Source organism: Crotalus tigris, unplaced genomic scaffold, assembly GCF_016545835.1.
Source record: "Crotalus tigris isolate CLP2741 ecotype Arizona unplaced genomic scaffold, ASM1654583v1 scf7180000017716.2861928, whole genome shotgun sequence".
Classification (NCBI taxonomy): Eukaryota; Metazoa; Chordata; class Lepidosauria; order Squamata; family Viperidae; genus Crotalus; species Crotalus tigris.
Genome location: NW_024096587.1, coordinates 1,126,992 through 1,147,906, shown reverse-complemented (window position 1 = coordinate 1,147,906; position 20,915 = coordinate 1,126,992). Strand labels below are relative to the sequence as shown.

General features: G+C 37.4%; 1 protein-coding gene across 4 annotated transcripts; it reads left to right on the top strand.

The window, feature by feature from the left end:
* Positions 1 to 2,768: 2,768 nt before the first annotated feature.
* LOC120306055 (acrosin binding protein) lies at positions 2,769 to 20,351 on the top strand. 4 transcript variants are annotated; one of them, XM_039338655.1, is made up of 10 exons: positions 2,769 to 2,881; positions 4,363 to 4,575; positions 8,991 to 9,085; positions 13,510 to 13,570; positions 13,670 to 13,967; positions 17,403 to 17,535; positions 17,756 to 17,935; positions 18,045 to 18,209; positions 18,294 to 18,380; positions 20,093 to 20,351. In XM_039338655.1, exons 1-10 carry the CDS (start codon positions 2,836 to 2,838, stop codon positions 20,204 to 20,206), a joined length of 1,392 nt encoding a protein of 463 aa, XP_039194589.1. In that variant the 5' UTR covers positions 2,769 to 2,835; the 3' UTR covers positions 20,207 to 20,351. The 4 variants fall into 4 exon arrangements, with proteins under 4 accessions (XP_039194589.1, XP_039194587.1, XP_039194590.1 ...); XM_039338653.1 differs by having other exon boundaries at positions 13,510 to 13,967; XM_039338654.1 differs by having other exon boundaries at positions 2,802 to 2,877; positions 13,510 to 13,967.
* The last annotated feature ends 564 nt before the right edge of the window (positions 20,352 to 20,915 follow it).

The following is a 20,915-nucleotide window of genomic DNA, read 5'->3' as shown; positions in this document are numbered from 1 at the left end:
GGTGGGGAAATGCCTTTAAAACAGTCTTGATTCCTGGCAACTGCCTGGGACAGGTTCCTGCAGTTTTCTTGGCAAAACTTTGGAAGCGGCTTGTCCTTACTTTTAAGAGAATGATAGGCATAAGGACTAGAACTTGCAGTCTCCCATTTCTAGCCAGGTGCCTTCCAAAGGTAAAGAGAAGATCTAATAAAAAACAAGTCTTGCAGAACTGAATTATCTTGTAGCAAAGTATGAAACTCACCAGGATTCTCTCTGTTGTCTTAAACATTGTGACTGTTTTCTACATTCCTTGGGAGCTTTATGCCTTCAATTTTCTCATTCTGCTGATTTGAGAACACTTAATACCTAATAAATCAATATTGCATTGCATCCTTCGCATTAACATGAGGCAAAATAGACAAGTTACTCTCAAATGAATCAAGAGGAAACAAAGAGGAAAAATAACAGCTCTCAAAAGAAACCAGCATGGCTGCATAAAGAACTCTCTGACAAATTGAAAGATAAAAAGGACAAGTATAGAAAGTGGAAAGAGGGGAACATAACTAAGTCAGAATATCAGCAAATAGCCCGAGCCTGCAAAGATGAAGTGAAGAAAGCCAAGGCTCAAAATGAACTAAGGCTTGTGACCAAAGTCAAAAATAACAAAAAAAGCTTCTTTCAACATGTAAAAAACAAGAAAAAAGTGAAGGAAATGATTGGTCCATTAGTGGGTGGAAGTGGCAAGAAGGTGACAAGCAACAGGGAGAAAGCAGAACTATTTAACTCATTTTTTGCATCTGTCTTTACACAAAGGGAAAAAACAGACCAATCTATCAAAAATAGTGCCATAAAAAACAAAACAGAAACACAAGATAGGCAAGAAAATGGTTAGGGAGCACCTGTCCAGCCTAGATGAGTTCAAATCGCCAGGACCAGATGGATTACACCCCAGAGTTCTCAAGGAACTGGCAGATGTGATATCGGAGCCACTGAACTATATTTTTCAAAGATCCTGGAACACAGGGGAACTAACAGAGGACTGGAAAAGAGCTGATGTAGTTCCCATCCTCAAAAAAGGAAAAAAATGGATCCAGGAAATTACAGACCTATCAGCCTGACCTCAATACCTGGGAAGATCCTGGAAAAGATAATCAAACAACGAATCAACGAACACCTAGAGGCAAACAAAGTCATTACTAAAAGCCAACATGGGTTTGTCAAAAATAGATCATGCCAGACAAATCTTATTGCATTCTTTGACCAAGTGACAAAATTAGTGGATCAGAGGAATGCTGTGGACATAATTTACTTGGACTTCAGTAAGGCATTTGATAAAGTAGATCACAACCTACTACTTGACAAGATAGAAAAATGTGGGGTAGACAGAACCACCACCAGATGGATCCGTAGCTGGCTGACCGGCCGTACTCAGCGAGTGGTCCTCAATGGAACTGCATCTATATGGAGGGAAGTGTGTAGTGGGGTGCCCCAGGGCTCTGTTCTGGGCCCAGTACTCTTCAACATCTTCATCAACGATTTGGATGAAGGGATAGATGGGGAACTCATCAAATTTGCAGATGACACCAAGCTGGCAGGAATAGCCAACACTCCAGAAGACAGGCTTCAGGTACAGAAGGATCTGGACAGACTTGAACACTGGGCACTAACTAACAAAATGAAATTCAATGGTGAAAAAAGCAAGGTTCTACATTTAGGCAAGAAAAACCAAATGCACAAGTACAGCATAGGTGGCACCATGCTCAATAGTAGTAACTGTGAGAGGGACCTCGGAGTCCTAGTAGACAATCACTTAAATATGAGCCAGCAGTGTGCTGCAGCTGCCAAAAAGGCCAACACAGTGCTAGGCTGCATTAACAGAGGGATAGAATCAAGATCACGTGAAGTATTAATACCACTCTTCAATGCCTTGGTAAGGCCACACTTGGAATACTGCATCCAGTTTTGGTCACCACGATGTAAAAAAGATGTTGAGACTCTAGAAAGAGTACAGAGAAGAGCAACAAAGATGATTAGGGGACTGGAGGCTAAAACATATAAGGAACGGTTGCGAGAATTGGGTATGTCTAGTTTAACGAAGAGAAGGACAAGGGGGGACATGATAGCAGTATTCCAATATCTCAGGGGCTGCCATAAAGAAGAGGGAATTAAGCTATTTTCCAAAGCACCTGAAGGCAGGACAAGAAGCAACGGGTGGAAACTAATCAAGGAGAGAAGCAACCTAGAACTAAGGAGAAACTTCCTGACAGTGAGAACAATTAATCAGTGGAACAGCTTGCCTCCAGAAGCAGTAAATGCTCCAACACTGGAAGTTTTTAAGAAGAGACTGGACAGCCATTTGTCCGAAATGGTGTAGGGTTTCCTGCCCGAGCAGGGGGTTGGACTAGATGACCTCCAAGGTCCCTTCCAACTTTACTACTACTACTACTACTACTACTACTACTACTACTACTATTATTATTATTATTATTATTATTATTATTATTATTATTATTAAGAGTGTATCTTTTGGAATTCCCATTCATTTCACAATAAAGTTTCCAATAGGCTGTATCTACAGTCTACCTGCCTACTATATTCTGATTTTTAACAACAACCAAAGACCAAGAACAGAGAAAACTGTTGCTTTACATTATAGTGACTGCTGTTCACTCCCTATATTCATAAGGGTCCATTTCCTACCAGCATTTTTAACCTGTCTAGAAGATTCTTGTTTCCCCTGCAATAGCTTCAACTGTGAGGTCATTGTATTCTCATTCTAAAAGTGTCTGGTCTTGTTGGCCTTTGAAAAGGGGTGTATTGGTGAGAAGTGGAGAAGTTTAACATGAAAGAAGCAAAATGCCAGTCCTGAGGTTCAGGACCTCATCATGGGCCTTTCTGGTGGGTGAGTGGCTGACTTACCTGTATGATGAAAAACTGTCCAAACTACTGCTTTTTTATCAAACTTGGCTTAATCCATGGCTGCCACTGTACCTGCTGGTCTTCTCTATATTTTATCCCGTGATCTCTATCCAATTTGGAATCAAACAAAATTCCTGGAGACCCTTGGGAGGTTCCTTTAGAAATCTCCAATATGGGATACTGATCCATTTCTTATATATTGGACCATCACAAAGCCTAAAAATTTGAAGTCCTTAATGCAGCAAAGATGCTCCAAAAGCTTGGAAGCTGAACTTTCACGTTTTGGTTAAAAACAAAATCAGCTTTGACAATGTTGGTTTTTTTTCCTGTGTTTTGAAATGACAGTAGTTTTTTTCAGTCAGGGCACTATGGAGAATGGCTTTGTCTGCTTACCTGGATTAAAGATTGCTATCTGATAAAGCTGGGAAGGATGCGGGGTGGGCAGATAAAATCTGAACTGGCATTGCTTCCTTTTATCTCTTAAAGGCTTGTATGCACATACTAGGAAAAGATTCCCCCCTTTACTTTTGCTTTATACATGGCAGGACGTTATTTCTTTGCATTGCACTTGGAGGAAAAACGACTTTTAAAAAATATTTCACGTTTAACTGAATTTATGCCTATTCTATTTAAGTGAATCAAATCAGAATGCATGCTCATTAAACAAACTGAAGAAACTCTTCTAAATGACTTTAAAATATCCAAACATTTTACATCTATATTTGAACAATAGACCACCACCTTATATTTGAATCTAGAAAAGCCTTGAAAAAAAGAAAGGAATATATCTTAGGAAAGCTGATAGCTCTTTATTTCAAGGAAATCTTAAACTGATGCTATTCAATTTGCATAAAGAAATACCAGATTTAGTTTGTTTTGGATTTTCAAGTACTGTGGCTTGTGAATTCACAATGATACTCTGCATGTTTATTCAGAATACACCCCATTTTCTTCAGGAAAAATGGCATAGAAAGGACTTACTGTATATGGTCCCACTCTTAAACTTTTCTACTCTACAAGGCCTTTTAGAATTGAGAAAGATCATTTCTAAAGGAAATTTCAGGCTCCTAGGAAGTTTTGCTTTTCACCAGAATCCCAAGATCAATTCATCAGAGCCTGATGCATATATAAACCCAAAACTAAAGATTTCTTAGACTGGTAATTTGCCTTTGAGTGTCAGAATTTATCTAAATTCAAAGTCATAAATCCATTTCAACCTCCAAACTTTCATTTCAGCAGTATAGTTTGGAAGGAAAAGGAGAATTATTTTTCTTACTGGAAAGCTAATCTTGTTAACACTATTAGAAATTTATCAATAGACCATCTGCTCATCAGTTTTGCTAAAATAAGTGAAAGTCGCCAATATTTTTAAAGAGTTTATTGATATTAATAAACTTGATGTAGTATTGCTCTATCCTGTTTGTCTGATTAATATATTTCCTTTTTTGGCTGTTTTTCCTTCAGGATTCCCAATCTTTTTGATACCAGCAATCCCAAGTTCCTTGTCCTCAAATCCAGGCAGCCCACTCACGGACAATGAATATAAGGTTTTTTTCTCTTCCTTGAGACCCACATGGAAGGCAAACCTGGTGTGTCAGATCCGCCGTAACAAAGGTTGCCATGATCCTAAAATAATAGAACTGGATCAATTTGAGAATCATGGCCAGATCCCAGAGGGTACGTGGTGCACACTTCAGATTTCTTCCAGCATTCTTTTGGGGTGAGAGTTGCTGGTAGCACTTGGTTTCCCATACATAGCTAGTTTTTCATAGCCTGTAGTTTAAAAATCCTTACATTTAACCGTGAAATATATGCGTGTATGCTATAGTAATAATCTTCCACTTTTAAAAAACATGAATCCATCTTCATCCCCAGTTCTGAAGATGGGACACAAATTTCATTTGGTCAACATTCCTTCCTCTTTGCTCTTGTTGTTGCAACATATCCACACTGAAGACATACTGTGATTTTACAGACCGCCAATCTTTTTTTTAATGAAAATTAAAGCTTTGAGATTATCTTTACCATTTTGACATCTATGTTGATATTCATAGTTTTACCATAATTGGCTGGTCTATAACTTCATGTACATAAAGAATATAATGAAGTGTCAGCTAATTGAGCTTGAGCACGGGGCTGGACTAGAAGACCTCCAAGGTCCCTTCCAGCTCTATTCTAGTCTATCCTAATTTCATGTGCTCTATTGGCTTGCATTTTGTGGAAGCCTAGAGTTCTTAACCTGCCAAGACACTACCAGGTTGTGAATTAACAAACATTAAGAAGTCTTTCCATGAAAAGAAAATAACTTAGTAGTATCTCTCCCCCATTTCCCCATTAACCATACATTAGTTTGCATGTATGTGTCTAAAGACAAAACCCTTCCTTAAACTTAGAAGATGATAGCAAGGGAAGATAAATTGCTAAGAGTGCAAAGGCCTGGAGGCTTCCGGTTTTGCGCAGTAGTGTAGCAGCTGAGGCATCATGGAGCTCCGCACTCTACAGCCGATTTTTTTCCTGTTAGGGGACCCTAAATGGGCCTAAAGTTGCCACAGAGAGGCGACAAAGAAGGAGGGGAGTCCCACCAATCACGGAGAGATGGCAGTCAATCTGGTTGATAGGGAAAAGCCCTCCAGAAACCAGCAGAAGAAAGGCTAACTTCACTCCAGAGTCTAGCCCAAGCTACAAGCAGCCGAAGCCAAAAAGCACTAATTTAAGCTTGATCGTAAACAACATGTTTGGAACTGGGTAAGAATATTGATTCTCTTCTACTTGATAATTGATTTCCTGAAAAAAAAAACAAGAAGCAAAAATCCTCTGAAAGTGAGAAGGAAGGGGATCCTTGCCCCACCCTCCCACAGAAGGAAGCAGTGAATTAAACTTTTATGGGGGACAGAAATATATTGAAATGAAATGAATATAAAACTTAAATCTGGATAAGTTTGAAATTGGTGGAATTTGTTAAGATTTTCTTTTCAAAAGATTAGTAACGAAAACAAAAGAAATTGCTTGTTTTGAAAACTGGAAAATGAACACATCCATCTAGTGGTGGATGAAAATAGACAACTGTAGTTGCTCTAATACAGGAATTGGCAGAAAGCCCAGAAAAAGCTGTAACAAAGAAAAGAAAACATTTTGGGCTACCTAAAAGGCAAGAACTATAAACCTTAGAAAAAAATTAACCTTCCTGGATTATAAATACTTATTGAACTATGACTCTAAAGCTGTTTGGAGAGAAAGGAAAACTTTAATTTTTGGCTATCATGGAACATGAGAGATCTGCAGAAAGAACATATCAAGAAAAAAACAAATACTTTCCAGGAGGAAATGTATGCTATGCTGCAACTAATTCAAATGACAATGATATCAAACCATGAGGAAATTAAAAACAACTTTTAAAATATAAATGAACACATCTTTAATTTAACCTTACAACAAAAAAACTCTCAGAAAATAAAAATAGAGAGTGATCAGATAAAGCAGACAACATAAACCAGAGGAAAGAGTTTTAAAGATAGAACCCAACAATGGAAGGAATTATGATTGAACTTAGGCGGAGAAAAACTTGCAGGACATGGAAAAGATAACCTACACTTCAAGATTGCAAAATACCCTGAGGACAAGAAAAAAGATTCGACAAAATGGATTATAGAGCTGTCAGGAGAACTATGAGAACTTGAGAGACAAAAAATGATAAGAGAAATTAAGAAAGAAAGAAAGAAAAATATTTTCAATGAATACGAAGGGGCAAAACCTTCCCACAAAAACATCTTACTGGATTTGTCTCTTGTACTTACAACAACATCTACAAGACTATGGGAAGACTTTTTGGTCCAGTGGAGCATACAGATTAGGAAAGATGTTTGGCAAAAAAAAAGGGGGGGCTAAAGTTAAAATTAAGAAATTAGATGATGGGATTTATCAGATGGAATATCTAAAGGTTAAACACTTGTTTGAATATGGTTAAAAAATAGAAAAATTCTGGATATAATTGTATTTTAGTTTAAGAGGGATGCGCCCCTCAAATAACATAGTATTTTTTTATGATATGAGAAATATAAAAATGTTGGGATGGTTTATATGAGGGAAATGTTTTAGATACTTACTTGTAATTGATCTTAAGAAAATTTCAATTGATAAAAATGTTCTGAATAGATTTAAAAGATTAGATGATTGGATTTATTAGATGTAATATTTAAAGATTAAAATTTTGTTTGAATATGTTTAAAAATAATAGAAAATTTTTGGATATAAATGTATCTTAGTTTAAGAGGGACATATTTCTCAAGTAGCATATTATTTCCTTCCTTTTTTTCCTTCTCTTTTTTTTAAGATATGAGAAATGTAAAATTGTTGGGATGGCTTAACTGGTAAGAATGTTTTAAACATTGCAGGGAAAACAAATCTAAATAAGAACTTTGAAAACAGGATCTATGATGAGGTAATTAAGATGATCAATTAGAAAAGAAGCTTTATATTGACGTGGTTGTTAAATACTAGAAAAATGTTTATATTCAACTGTTATCTATCAAAATACTAAGAAATGTACTAATTCAAGGTTGGTCAAAGAGAATATTATTGGAAGAAGAGAAAATCAAAGAAAGCTACTATGTGGATTATGGAATTATAGAAATTAATTGTTATTGATTGTTTTTAGATATAAACCCAGAAAACATGCTGTTTACCAAATAGTAAGGTGACTATGTTAAAAAATCAATTAAATATATATAAAATAAAAGAGTACAAAGGCCCCAGATGTGATAGCTGTGTTAAAAGATGGAAGTAAATCTAAGTTCAAAAGCCTGAATCACTGTGACCGTAGTACTAAACTCGATTCAATAGCTTTCCTAAATGGAATGGTAACGGTCAAATATCAGCTACAAAAAGACAGTTATAAATGCCAGAGCAAGATAGCCTTGTGAACACTAATGCTCTATGGAATTGGGGAAGAAAGACTGAAGATTGATTGCTGGTACTGTATCTGCCGTAGTTTCAAATAGAAATAAAATGCTAAAGCTGAGCAATGATGCTGGGAAACAAGATACTCACTAAGAAGAAACGGACTGCTGAACAGTGTCAGGAAATATGCAGCTGATTTTCTTTCATTCCTAGAGGGGCTGAGAAAATATCACATTAGAAATTAAATGATTTTTACTTCAAATCAGCCAGTAGATGGGGACATTCAGCCAGTGGATTATATATAATTGGATTACAGTCATTTCTTTTATACAGAGCATTTAGGAATTGCAGTTCTATAAGGAAGAATAAAGGTTTAAATGCAAAGGAAAGTTAGCCTCTGTACTAAACTCATTCCCAGTAGTTTGGCAGGAGGACCATTGTGACCAACTGCATAGAACTGTTTTCTGAAATGTCAAATAAATAGACTTTTTAATCTTCTATTTATATTCTTCCATGGATGCTACTTTCTTTAGATCAAACAACAACCCAATTGAGTCCCTATCACTAGCTGAGATCCAATGGCCCTAAGGAGAGGTGAAGGTGCTGTAAAAGAACTGAAGATGTTTATGGGGGGCTGGGGGGGGGGTTCTTGGATATTAGTGTACATATATATTTGTACTAGCAACAGCAATAGCACTACCAGAAGTGTGACTATTTTCTTGATGTCACATTCAGAGCCAAAATATTGCCATATAGGACAAAGAAGGGCTATGGAGCTGCTACCAAGAAGATGATCTGGGGAAGAGTTGTATAAAATTAGCTTGTGTTTATTCTTTTACTTAGGCACTCTAACTCATTTTGGAAATGTATCTGTTGATTTCTTATTTTTTATTTTGGAATTCAGATTGCTGTTTGCCTACAATACTGTAGTGCAGGTTGTCATTTTTAATATCTTTCATTTTGGAAGTAAAAGGTAATGCTGTGTTAAAATATTTTCTATTGTGAGACTTCTAATTAGTTTAAGGGACATTTTTGAAGTTTACTCTTTCAGAATATACTGGATGATTGAAACTTCTACTGCCCAATGATGTTAATGAACATAGCTGTTTTATTAGCTTGGTATGATTTCATTCATTTCAAACTTGTCTCGTTGCTATCTTGGGAGAAAATTGTTCTCTTTCACCTTCTGCTTCCAGGTCCTGTTTGTGCTGAACTTCCCCAAAGCCCACATTTTGAGACTTTTTGTATTTTTGCACAGTTTCGATGCTTAAACCAGAAGTTCTACACCAAAGTAAGAGCAAGAACATGCCTTACAGTCATGTTCATTTTACAGGGGTCAATCCCTTAGTAGATAGTGATTTGGGTAAAATTAAGAGAGTAAAAGGATGAGATTTGTAAATGTCATTAAGGGCACCTGGGATGGTATATGGGAATTACCTTGGGAGACAGGAGAAAGACCAGCAACCTAGACAACCACCTATAAGAGGCAACTCAGTTTGCAGATGGGAAAAAAGTTGGTAAGTGTGTCGGAAGGGTCCCTCCCCAGTTTTCCAGCGATAAAAAGAAAGGAAGGGAGAAATACTTTCAGTCTTGCAAGATTCTGTTTAATGTAACCTTAGAATAAAGATAGTGGTAGTGCTCTTGGTTATGCTTCATGTCTGACTAACATGAAGGGCTAAACATCAGTCTTGCAAGACTGAAAGAATTTCTCCTCTCCTTTTAGTCACTGGAAGATCCCTTCTGAAATGCTTCCCATGCTTTTCCTCCTCCTCCCAAGGTCATTCCCACATACCATCACCTCATAATTTACCTCCTCATAAGGACCATTATTGGTTGATGGTCAATCCAAAAGCATAATAGCCAGTCCCAAGAGAAGAATTGAGATAAGTATGCTCAGAGGCACCAGCTAAAAATGCAAGCGCGACAAGCAAAAATGTCTAAAACAAACTGGGATGAAAAGTGTACTTAGCAGAATTTACCCAAAGCTTCAGTAATCAGCCTTCAGTGTGGAACTATGCTGAGAACAATGCTTTCTTCTCCTCCTCCTGTTCCATCCTCTTCTTTGGAAGGCCAGAGGCTCCCTAAATATGCCCTAGAAAATGTTTTTTATCTTGAAGGAAGCAATGACTGAACTGAAGTTTTTTTCTTTTTAGACAACTTTCTGTTTTGGGGAAAATGGACCATTTTAGATAAGGCATTAATACAAAGAGATAGGGCAGAATTCTCTATTTAGGATTCCAGGATCTTATTTTTTTTTATTTAAACTCTGTTAAGCCTATTTTAGGTCTTAAATCAGCCTGTCCAACCTGGGTGTCTCCTAGAGATTTGGACAAACTTACACACAGTAATTACCTGATTAGGAGGGCCACTGCTGAGAATTTGAGAATGGGAGTTGAAGTTCAAATATTTATAAGGCAACATTGAGAAAGGTTGGTTAACTTTATACTATAATTATTATTGTAAGTTATGTCGGGGGGGGGGGAATCCAGTAGGCCGCTAACAGTTAGTTTAGTTAGTTCTTTGTAAATTATATTGGTGGATTCAATAAATAACAAACGCAAAGACCAGGGATTTTTTTTTTAAAAAATGAACTAATGTATATTCTTGTTTATAAATATTGCTGTCAAATAAATAAGTTGTTAAAATATATGCATGGGGAACATAACATCTTGATGTTTCATAAGGCAAACTTGGAATATTTGAACATCTTGACTGCAAGGGCATGCTATGCTGCTAAAAAGATACTAAGTCTATGCCCAATCTAAGCTATCCACTTTCTTTCTTTCTGTCCACTCACACAGTATTTAGAGGATCTTTATTCTACTTTGGAGATAACCCAGAACTTTGCAATATTGCCTGACATCATGGGGTGTGTCAATGTCAAAGCACTTGCCTCCTTTGAGAACCACCTAAACTCTCTTTATGGAGCTACACTCCTTAAGGAGACATATTCAGTGCTTTGAGGTTCTAAGGGTTCCACTCAGTATCTAAGAATTCCCTTTTGTCTTCTCACATTAGGAACATGGGACCATTAATTGCCCTCCTCAGGCAACCCTTACTAAATATAACCAGAGATATCACAGAGATACGTCTAATAGATCAATCCTGACGATACCCCTGACTTTATTTATTCTGTTTCTCATTCTTCCACTCTCCCATTGCTTTCTTGCAGCATAAAACCATAGCTTCCCTCATACATCCAGATTACGCTTTCGCTGTTCTTTTTAAGTATCTGTTCAACCAGACTAGAATTAATCATTTGTTTCTGTACTAAAAATTCAACTCATTTGCATAAAGATATCCACTGCACACATCAACTGCTTGAAGCTAGCAGTTGATGTGTGCAGCTATAGAAGAGAAAGGGCAAGGGAAAAAAACATAGAAGATGAAAAGGAATGGGAAACAGGAAAAAGAAAGACCCTTAAGTTCTTTTTGAATTAGTACAATTGGAAATAAACACCTCATCCATGACTTATCTATTCAGAGATAGTTAAATGAAGTAGGAAATAGGTTGGCAGGAGGGAAATCAGAGGCACAAGGAAATGAACTAAGTGTATCTTCTCCCCCCCCCCTTCACAGTGTCTTCTCTTTTTAAAACTCTTAGAGCAGAGGTCCTCAACCTTTGGGGCACCAGGTACTGGTGCCATGGAGAAAGGTATTTTTGCGGACCAGAGGGGATGTGATTTTCAATGCTGCCAGAATCCCGAGGATGGAGCTTTGTTTGTTTGTGTGGCCCGCTTGCTGGCATGCTGTGGACCGGTGCCAATCCATGGACTGGGAGTTGGGGACCCCTGTCTTAGAGTATATTATACTTCTCCATTCAACAGTTTCTCCTAATTGTTTCTTTCAGCCCAATCCTCTATGTAGTCAAACCCCTTGAATGTCCTATTTCTTTTTTCTAACTGTCTTAACCCATGGCAAATTAAATTTTCACACTTCACACATTTTTTACAGTTATGAGTTAGTGTTCTGTCAACTTCAGTGACTCTTTGTGGTTAGGTAAGAATATCCGGAATCTGAAGTTCAAACTGCATTAGTCTTCTTATTATCTGCAAAATCTGACAAGGTGAAGGTTTGAGAGATTAAAAACTATCTAGGTGAAAGGAAAGATGTCTGTGTTCTTGAAAATGACACTGAGATGATGTATAAATTCAAGTATCAGCATAGCTTCAATGCTTTTATTGTAATCATGGTGCCTATGATAAAAATAGCTTTCGTGGATTATGAAAACTACTAGTACTAATATTCAGAGTTCCCTGATCACATTTTCCCCAGTATCTAACTATTCTTACTTCTCCTTACAATTCTGTTTGCTCCTCGTGTTCCTCTAATTACATTTGTCTTTCTATGTCTACTCCAGGGTGACAGTCTCCAAGTTCTGGACTTTCAAAAATCAGCTGTCTTCTTCCCCTTTGTCACTATGAAAGTGCTGAGGTGTTTAAAGGGGATTTAAAGGCCTTTGTATTTAGTGATTATTGGCTAGAATAGGTCCTGGTTATCCCATCCTGCTCCATCATCCTGGCAGAAAGATAATTACTAGGTGTGTTAGGAATTACATCTGAGGTGTCACATTTACCATTAGCCAGGTTTGCAGAAAGGACATAGTTGATATGGTTCAGCTTAAACACGGATGCTGCCAAGTTCTAGAGACAGTTCCTACTAGGCTGAGATTGTTTTCCAGAGCAAATAGCTATGTCCAATAATACAGGATTAATTCGAAGAAACAGAAGACCTATCTGAAAATGGCCAAGGATCATGTTATTAACCAAGATCAAAGTCCCTGTATTGAAAATATCTATGCATCTCTTCTATCTAAGGGGGGGAGAAGTTATTAAATACAAGGGAGTTATTGTATCCATTGCATTAATTAATATTAATTAATTTTATTTTCAAATTAAATTTTACATCAAATTTTGTATTTGTCCCAATACTACTCAGCTCTTTGTCTCGCCCATGTCACTTTTCAAACAACATGGTATTCAACAGAAAACTATATCTATTGATTCTTTAAAAGTTGCACAATCCAGCTATATGGATTCACCTGAAAAGCCAATAACTAGAGCTTAACTCAACAGCAGTTTCTCAGTTGCACTCCATTTGATGAATTGTGAATGAAGATAGTATAGAGAGTATATCAAATCAAAGAGATATTTCTGGCTTATCACCATCTCTTTGAAGGAAATGAAGATGAGCTCTTTCTCATTTATTCTTTCTTTTCTCTATTTTTAATGTAATTCAGAGCTCTTTTGTGGCCCTCCCCATTCTTAATCCTTTTGGCTTTGTGCATCCACTAAGGAAAGAACAGATATGCTGTTCATACTCTTTAAGGCTATGGGGAACTCAAAAAGCCTAATGAGACGGACAGGTTGCCTTGTATAACAAGAGAATGCTTAGATCTTTTGTGAATAGTAGAAAGTTATATACTCTAAGTCTTGTGTGCCACTTTCCTTTTGGCCAATGGGATGAGAGAAGCCTACTTCCAGTGATAGATGCTGGAAACAGCAAAGGGAAATTACCTTTAGGAAAACTATAGTGTGTGAAGAGAAATAATAGCAACAGATTAGGCAACCTTATTGGAGAGGATATCAAGAATAGACTATTTTTAGACTATTAGAAGTTGGAGACATCTGTATACTGGGAAGGAGTGGGAATGAGATTCTGTGTGTATACTACAGTTACATTTCCACAATTCTTCCCCCCTTTTTTCCTGGATAGCGGATCCTGTGTCCTAAGCTGCCACTCCTTGAAGAGACTGACGTTCTCCCTACAGCTCCAAGTGAGAATCATGCCTTAACCCCTACTGAGATTTCTCCACTAACCCTTGAAGACCGCCTCCGCTCCAATATTGACTCCATTTTGAAATACTCCTTTGCAGTCTCAGGACAGGAGCCCCTGATGAAGAAAGATTTCCATGTTCCACACAGTAATCTGGAAGCCCAACAGCTCCCTGAATGGTCAACTGGCTTAGATAATGAGATGAGTACCTTTCCTCCTGAAACATTCACCTTATTTATCAAAAATGATGAAACCACAGAAGAGATCACAAACCAGCATCTCTTTAAAGACATCCACCATCTGATTGGTGAAGCATTGTCATTGGAAAAGAACCTGAAGGAAAAGAGCATGAAGGATAAAAATCTAGGTCTGAATAGTGAAAAAGACATCTCAGGAAGGTAAAGGCCAAATCCAGCTTGAAAACAAAATATATATAGCTCTGCTATTTCATTTGAAGGAGAAGTGACATGCTTGTGCTGGTCTGCTTTATCTATATGCTGAAATGTATCTTTAGCTTGATATGAAATAGCTCCACTATTTTGTACTGCAGTGCCTTTATAGAAAGAATAATTGGATGTGTAAGTGAGCTTTGGTTGCTTATTTGCCATTTTTCCTGTATTTGTTCTTCTCTCCAAAGTGAGAGAAGAGCTAGTCAGTTCTTCCCTTTTCAAGATCTAGTAGCTGTGCAATCATGGAAATATCTCTTTCTCTCTCCTTTCAAAGCCATTTCTCATTTAGTTTCTTCCCATTTAAAAATACTTTTTTTAAAAAAATATTTTGGGACATGGGGTGTGGGAGAATGGGGAACCAGACCAAGTTAGTGAAGTCTAGGTATAGATCCAAAGTCAGACTGGCATTATTCCCACTGGAATGCTCTGATTGTTGGCTTCTGATCTGCAAACCCAAACAAGAAAGGCAATCACTTTGGCCATAGCAAATGGTACCCGGAAATCAGGAAAATCCCATGTGACGTAACACTGACTCACAGAACATATGCCCTACAGGCAGAATACAGATTGGCAACACAAACAGCTTACGCTGGCATTATTTTTTGGTGATTCAAAGATGGGTGGGCAGCTGTGGAAAATAGTTTAGAAAGAGTGGCCCTGACTTAGACAAACAGGTAAAGGAGTAGTTACAAAAAGAAGAAATGCTTAGGTTATTATTCACTCTTACAAAATTAGGTTTGAAGGGAGTGAGCTGATGCCCCAGGTCTATGCAAAGCACCACCATTCCATTTTTATGATCTTCAAACCCTGACTGACCCCTAACTATGCAATTTTAGGGTAAATCCATAACTGAAACATAAAATAAACTTGACCGTGTTGAAAGAAACAAATAACTTTTAGTCCTGTCTACATGTTTGACATGTAGCCCTTGCACTAGCCAAAGACTTAAGTGTGACTACTGGCTATCTTACGGTTGTCATCTTTGAATTAAGGATGGCAGCCGTGTGCTGAAATTCACCTCTGTGGTATGAAGACGACCTAGGAATGGAAGAAGGTCTGTGGTATCAGCATTATCATCCATTGCCAGTGGATCCTTTCTACAGCTCCTCTTCATAAGATATAGTGGAAAAAATCTCACCTGAAAGGATTGAGCCAAAGCAGTTGGTCAAAGCCTGTTCCTTTATTAGGTTAACAAAAATCACCAAGGTCATAGCAAACAAAGCCAGGAACACTCACATCAGAGAAACCGAGATCTTATACAGTATATATCACATTTCATCCCATTTTAAGGAGCATAAGCTAAACGTATAACTCTTTCACAGTAATCAAAATAATAGTAAAAATAATAATGAGGGTGTCAACCTGGAAGCAGGAGAGCGTCTTTTGTTGAAAAAGAAATCACAACATCAAAGGCATGGATGCCTGTAAATTACTTCTTCAAGTTATTGTAACAATGCAACTCTTCCTTTTTTAACACATGGGATAATGAGTTTATTATCTTTATTTTTGAATTAATCATCATAACTGAAGGAGAACTGACCTACATATCAAAGCCTTTCTAGACACAGGGAGGATGTTGTACAGTAAAAAATGTGGGGGTTGCACACCTCATGAAAATTTGACTTTACTATGTATTAGGTGAGAAGAATGCTACATTGCAAAGCAAACAATTTCAGAGTTCTATGCAATTCACAGTTTATTGGGTATATCCTCTAATATGCTTCAAGTTTTACTCATCCAATTCATCCAATTCTCCAATTTTACTCATCCAATTCATCCAATACTACTACAAGTCTTATTTAAGTAAAAAAAAGATTAAAATGCTAGTATAGAAGCATGACCTAAACAGTGCACCTAACTTGGATTTTACCCATGGTCATTCAAATGACAATGTCTCAAGCCAACTTCGGAAGGGCAATAGGTTAGGGCAAACCTGTTCAAGGATGAAAGTATGTTGATACCAGAAAAAAACACTGAATTTAAAATGTGGGATGAACAAAGCACCCAGGAAGACAGATACTCTCCAGCAATATAGACAGCCACAGAAACCCCCATTACTGGCTCGGAAGGTCACAAATGGCAATTGCATGACCCAGGGACTCTGCATCCATTGTAAATGGATGCCAGTTGCCAAGCACCCAAATTTTGATTATGTTACCATGGGGATGCTATGAGGGTCATAAGTATGAGGGCTAGTTGTAAGTCACTCTTCCCAGTGCTATTGTAACTAAGCAATGATTGTAAGTCAAGGACTATCTCTAGTTGTTTGACAAAAGCAATTATATAAATTCCTCATTTTCAATAATGATTCCACTTGAGTGGGTATTTGGCTCTTTTAGCCAATAATCACGGCCTGCTCAGTGTTCTATCATACAGGATTTGGCTGTCCCCCATGCATGAAGTATCAATAACACTGGCATGCTGAGAAAGGTATATAGCAAGAAGATCATGGGCATCTTTGACAATTATATCTATAAGGTTCACATCTGGATAAATGTTAGAGTTTGAGGTGGTAGCATAACCCAAATCATGTAAGTTTTTGTTCTTGCTCCTATGTAGCAATGAATTCACTATAACCATTTCTTCTTAGACCTTTCCCTGAAAGGCCTGAGAAATAAAATTATTTATTTATATTTATTCATTTATTAAATTTATTTGAATGAAAATGAAAAATGATTGTTGATCCGCTGATAATTGTTTCTTTGAAATTGAGATTCTCTGACTGGCACCTCTCTAGATTATATTTGAACAGTATTGCAAAGATAATTCCATTTTTACGGTCCTTCTCCACACACTCTAGCTATTCTAAAAATTGAATACCCACTGGAAAAAACAAGGGAGCACCAAGGGCAAGGAAAGAAAAAAATGCCATTGTTCTAGTGGGCCACTGGATGAAGCTCTATGTGGGTAACTTTTTATAAAGCTCTTTAAAGCAGATGCTCATTTCTTCATGAAGCTTAGTATGATGGGGAAAAAACACCGTTCCATGAGATTCTACCTATCGTGGACTGGAATAATAGGACTTAAATTAAAAATCAGATTTACAGCCAGGAAATATAAAAAGCCTAATTCTCTGGTGTCATCTACTGGTAGTCTTAGATATGTTCAGCACAGGTTTGTTAGCCCTAGAAGCTTTCTTTAAAAAAACCAACAATTTGGTGATGGGTGGGAGGTGAGGATGGGAGAATAAGAGGGCAAGTGAATACACTTTGCCTTAAGAATGAATTTTATTCCTAGCTATATATCAAACAGACACTATTTTCTGAAACAGTAGGCATTACAGTTGCCCTGATAGGATGGGCAGGTGGGGAGAGAGGAATAGAATTTAAACAGTTTTTCTTGTTATTCCTCCATATCTTGCTTCTTTTTCTCTTGCTATACCAGTCTTTTAGCTATTGACAAGGATGAAGCTCTGGTGATTCTCTGCTATGCAGTGCTTCAGGACATTTGCATATCCTCAGCTATTAGCAGGGCCTGGAAAGAAATAGAAAGAAAAAACTTTGGCTCTGAGGATTTGGTAAGATTCATTGCTGGTTACAGTACAATTCAGCACTTGGCAGACATTTCCAGGCCCCCTCTAAATGCTTATGCCACAACATTTATGCCCAAATGCAATTTGGGGAAAGTTTCCTGGCTAATTAACCCCAACAATGATTTGCCACATATTTAGGGAAGCAAGGCCTAAAGATTATTCCCAGAATCTGAGCTTTGTTTTGATCTCATTCCCTGTTCACTAGGTGTGCGATAATCTTGGCCGGCATCATGCAGATCTGTGTGCTGAATGTGCATTCTGCTCTCTAAAAACAGAGCAGTGTCAAGGGGCCTCCAATCTGAAACGCACCCACTGCAGTGATGGCATCTTCACAAACTACATTAACCCTGGGATTCTGGCTCAGCATCGGGCTAGGAGCCTCGAGGTAAATAAAGGTTAGATTGATAAGATATTGGAGAATCTTGCCCCTTTCACTATAGCTATATTTCCACTATAGCTATAATGTCCTCTAATTTCCCCATTCTTATCCTTAGAGCTCCCCAAACACACAAGAATTTTATGGGTTTGAAACTTATGGCGGCATGCGGACAGAGTACTGGTGTGGTCGCTTGGCGGCTCATGGCTGTGATGATTATCGTGTAGCTTTTTGGCTGCAGTCAGAATATTCTTTCTTTCATGGCGGAGATTTCCCAGAAAAGGTGGGCATTCATGAAGTAGCTTTTTTTTAGCCATTGGTTGTTCCTCTCGTGTTTCCCACTTCTGTCTCATTTCATTCTTCTTAGATTTGTGACTCAACAGGAGTTCAACATCCAACTTATTGTGCATTCAAGAGCAATCAGTGCACGGAATACACCATCCAAAACAAGAAGGTGAGGACTCCCATCTTTTTGTCCTGTATTCCCACAGGCCATCGGTAAGCCTTCCTAAATGAGGCCAGCTTTCGCATTTCTAATAAAGACTTTAGACAATTTCTGAATTATCATATACCATTGCTGTGGATATGCTGTTTTTCAGGAGCCAAGCTGAGAAGAAGAAGAAGAAGAAATAATGGCACCTTTTCACTGGTCATAAAAAGCTGAAAATCCATCTCTGAAAAATATCCTACTGTATGCTTACAATTCAGCAAAACTCCCTGATCCTTATAAATTTCTTTCTTTCCAGGTTCTTTCTTTCCCCTACTCTTAAATGGATAGATTATTTATTGTTTGATAACTAGGAACTAAAGAAGAATAGAAATTATTTGTAATCAGTTATTTTCCCTCCAGGGTTGGGTAAGCTTAATTGTTGCTTTCCTTTTAACAGCCAAAATAATTCTATATGAAGCTTCATTAGTTCATTCAAGACAAATGGGCAACCCTTGGTCACTTGTAATTTTCCCAATAAACTCATGTAGTCCTTTCTTCAGCCATCACTGATACTCCATGTTTGCTGATTTGGGTACAGTTAATAGTTTAAGTTGAAACTGAGTTTCATTAACATTAAAATGGATTTTCACTTTAAGCCTGTCTATTTTGCCCTATTTTGTCTTTCTATAGAATATAGGGAAAGGTTTCTCATCTCTAGCTTGAGATATAATTTTCACAGATTATATGCCATCAAGTCATTTTTACCCCTACCAATCACATATATTTTCTGATGATTATCTATCCCATACCTGGTCTTTTAGGTATGGTGCCATCTTCATCACTTAACTGTGTTTGAAAATTGGATAGTTGGGATATTGCAAAACAAAATATTTGTCTCTACACCTGCTTTAGTTCCAGGAATGCCTGATCTGGGTAGTTTGTCTATTTTGCTCATGTTTCGTATATGTAATATATTCATTTTCCCTACTTAGTTTATTGTTTTTCCTTTCCTCTCCTCCTCTCTCCTCTTCCTTCCCTTCTGCTCCCTTTTTGAAGGGTTATAGATTATATGTATGTGTAAAAGCAGCATTTTAAAGAGAAAAAGTATTATTTTGCCTTCTGGGCATTTATTTCTCATAATCAGCAGTTGGGTTCAAACATTATACTAAACTTCAATGTAGTTTGGGCACAGCTTCTTAGGCAAGTCAGGAACTGGGGTTTGGGAGTTATAGTTAATAACTTAGTTCAGTATATGAACCCTTGTAACTTGTTTAATAATTTGGGTTTAGTATGAAGCACAAAGCTACAGTATGTTTTTGGCAAAATTACTTTAAAAATTGACTTTTGGAAAACAGGACTTTTGATTAATTGTCATTTTTGCAAGAATGCTGACAATATGTCTCCAAATTCCTGGTGTACTTGTGGCCAAAATAAGGGGGAGACCCTTTTCTAATAAAACAGGAAAAGAAGTACAGAACAATACAGCAATTTTTCTTTTATTCACTGCTGAACCTTTTAGGCTTTCTGAAACTTATTTCCAGTCAATCATGTACTCTGGTCCTCAATAGCATTTTCCCAGTTCCTTTTTTTTTTTAAATCAGAATTTCTAGTTTCTGAGGCTGATACATTGCTTAGTACCTTCAGAAAAAGTATCAATTTGAAGACACAGCAATTTTTCAGGACAAATGAATTCATCTCTCTCTTTTTTTCTAAATTCTTTCTATCTCCATCCTCAGGTATTGCGGATTGGCTGCCTAAAAGATCAGATGTATCGTGAGCTAAGCAGAGAGGAAGGAGAAGTTGAAGTACTGCTCTGGAGCCAGAAATTCTTGAATTTTACCGAAGGGTGAATGAAAAAACCAGAATGAAGTAATTTGAACAAAAAGGAAAAGGGCCAAAAGAGATTTAGGCACAAATGTAGCCACTGTTTTATGACTCTCAATTTAAAGATGTTTAAATATATAGTCTCTGTATTAAAGTACTACAGTGGTACCCTTTTATTTCACTGTGGTAGCTCCTCTTGCTAAATCCATCTCATAAATTTTGTCCCATTAATGTTTCTCAACAATTATTTTTACCAAATCTTCCTGGTTGGGTCAGGGTTACAGCAAATGGATGTAAGAAGGGTAAATGATAAAAAGCATGAACTGACAAATGAAGTGAAAGTAAGAAATATGTATCTATAAGAGAAAGGAGAACATAAGGTTCTACATTTAGGCAAGAAAAACCAAATGCACAGATATAGTATAGGGGGTACCTTGCCCAATAGTAGTAACTGTAAGAGGGACCTCGGAGTCCTAGTGAACAATCACTTAAATATGAGCCAGCAGTGTGCTGCAGCTGCCAAAAAAGCCAACACAGTTCTAGACTGCATTAACAGAGGGATAGAATCAAGATCACGTGAAGTGTTAATACCACTTTATAATGCCTTGATAAGGCCACATTTGGAATACTGCATCCAGTTTGGGTCACCATGATGTAAAAAAGATGTTGAGACTCTAGAAAGAGTGCCGAAAAGATGATTAGGGGACTGGAGGCTAAAACATATAAAGAACGGTT

Excerpts from the sequence above, each read along its gene's own strand:
- LOC120306055 (XM_039338653.1), top strand. The coding sequence starts at position 2,836 with ATGCCAGTCCTGAGGTTCAGGACCTCATCATGGGCCTTTCTGGTGG. Across the intron at positions 2,882-4,362 it reads ATCATGGGCCTTTCTGGTGG|GATTCCCAATCTTTTTGATA; the intron begins GTGAGTGGCTGA and ends TTTTTCCTTCAG. Across the intron at positions 9,086-13,509 it reads ACCAGAAGTTCTACACCAAA|CGGATCCTGTGTCCTAAGCT; the intron begins GTAAGAGCAAGA and ends TTTCCTGGATAG.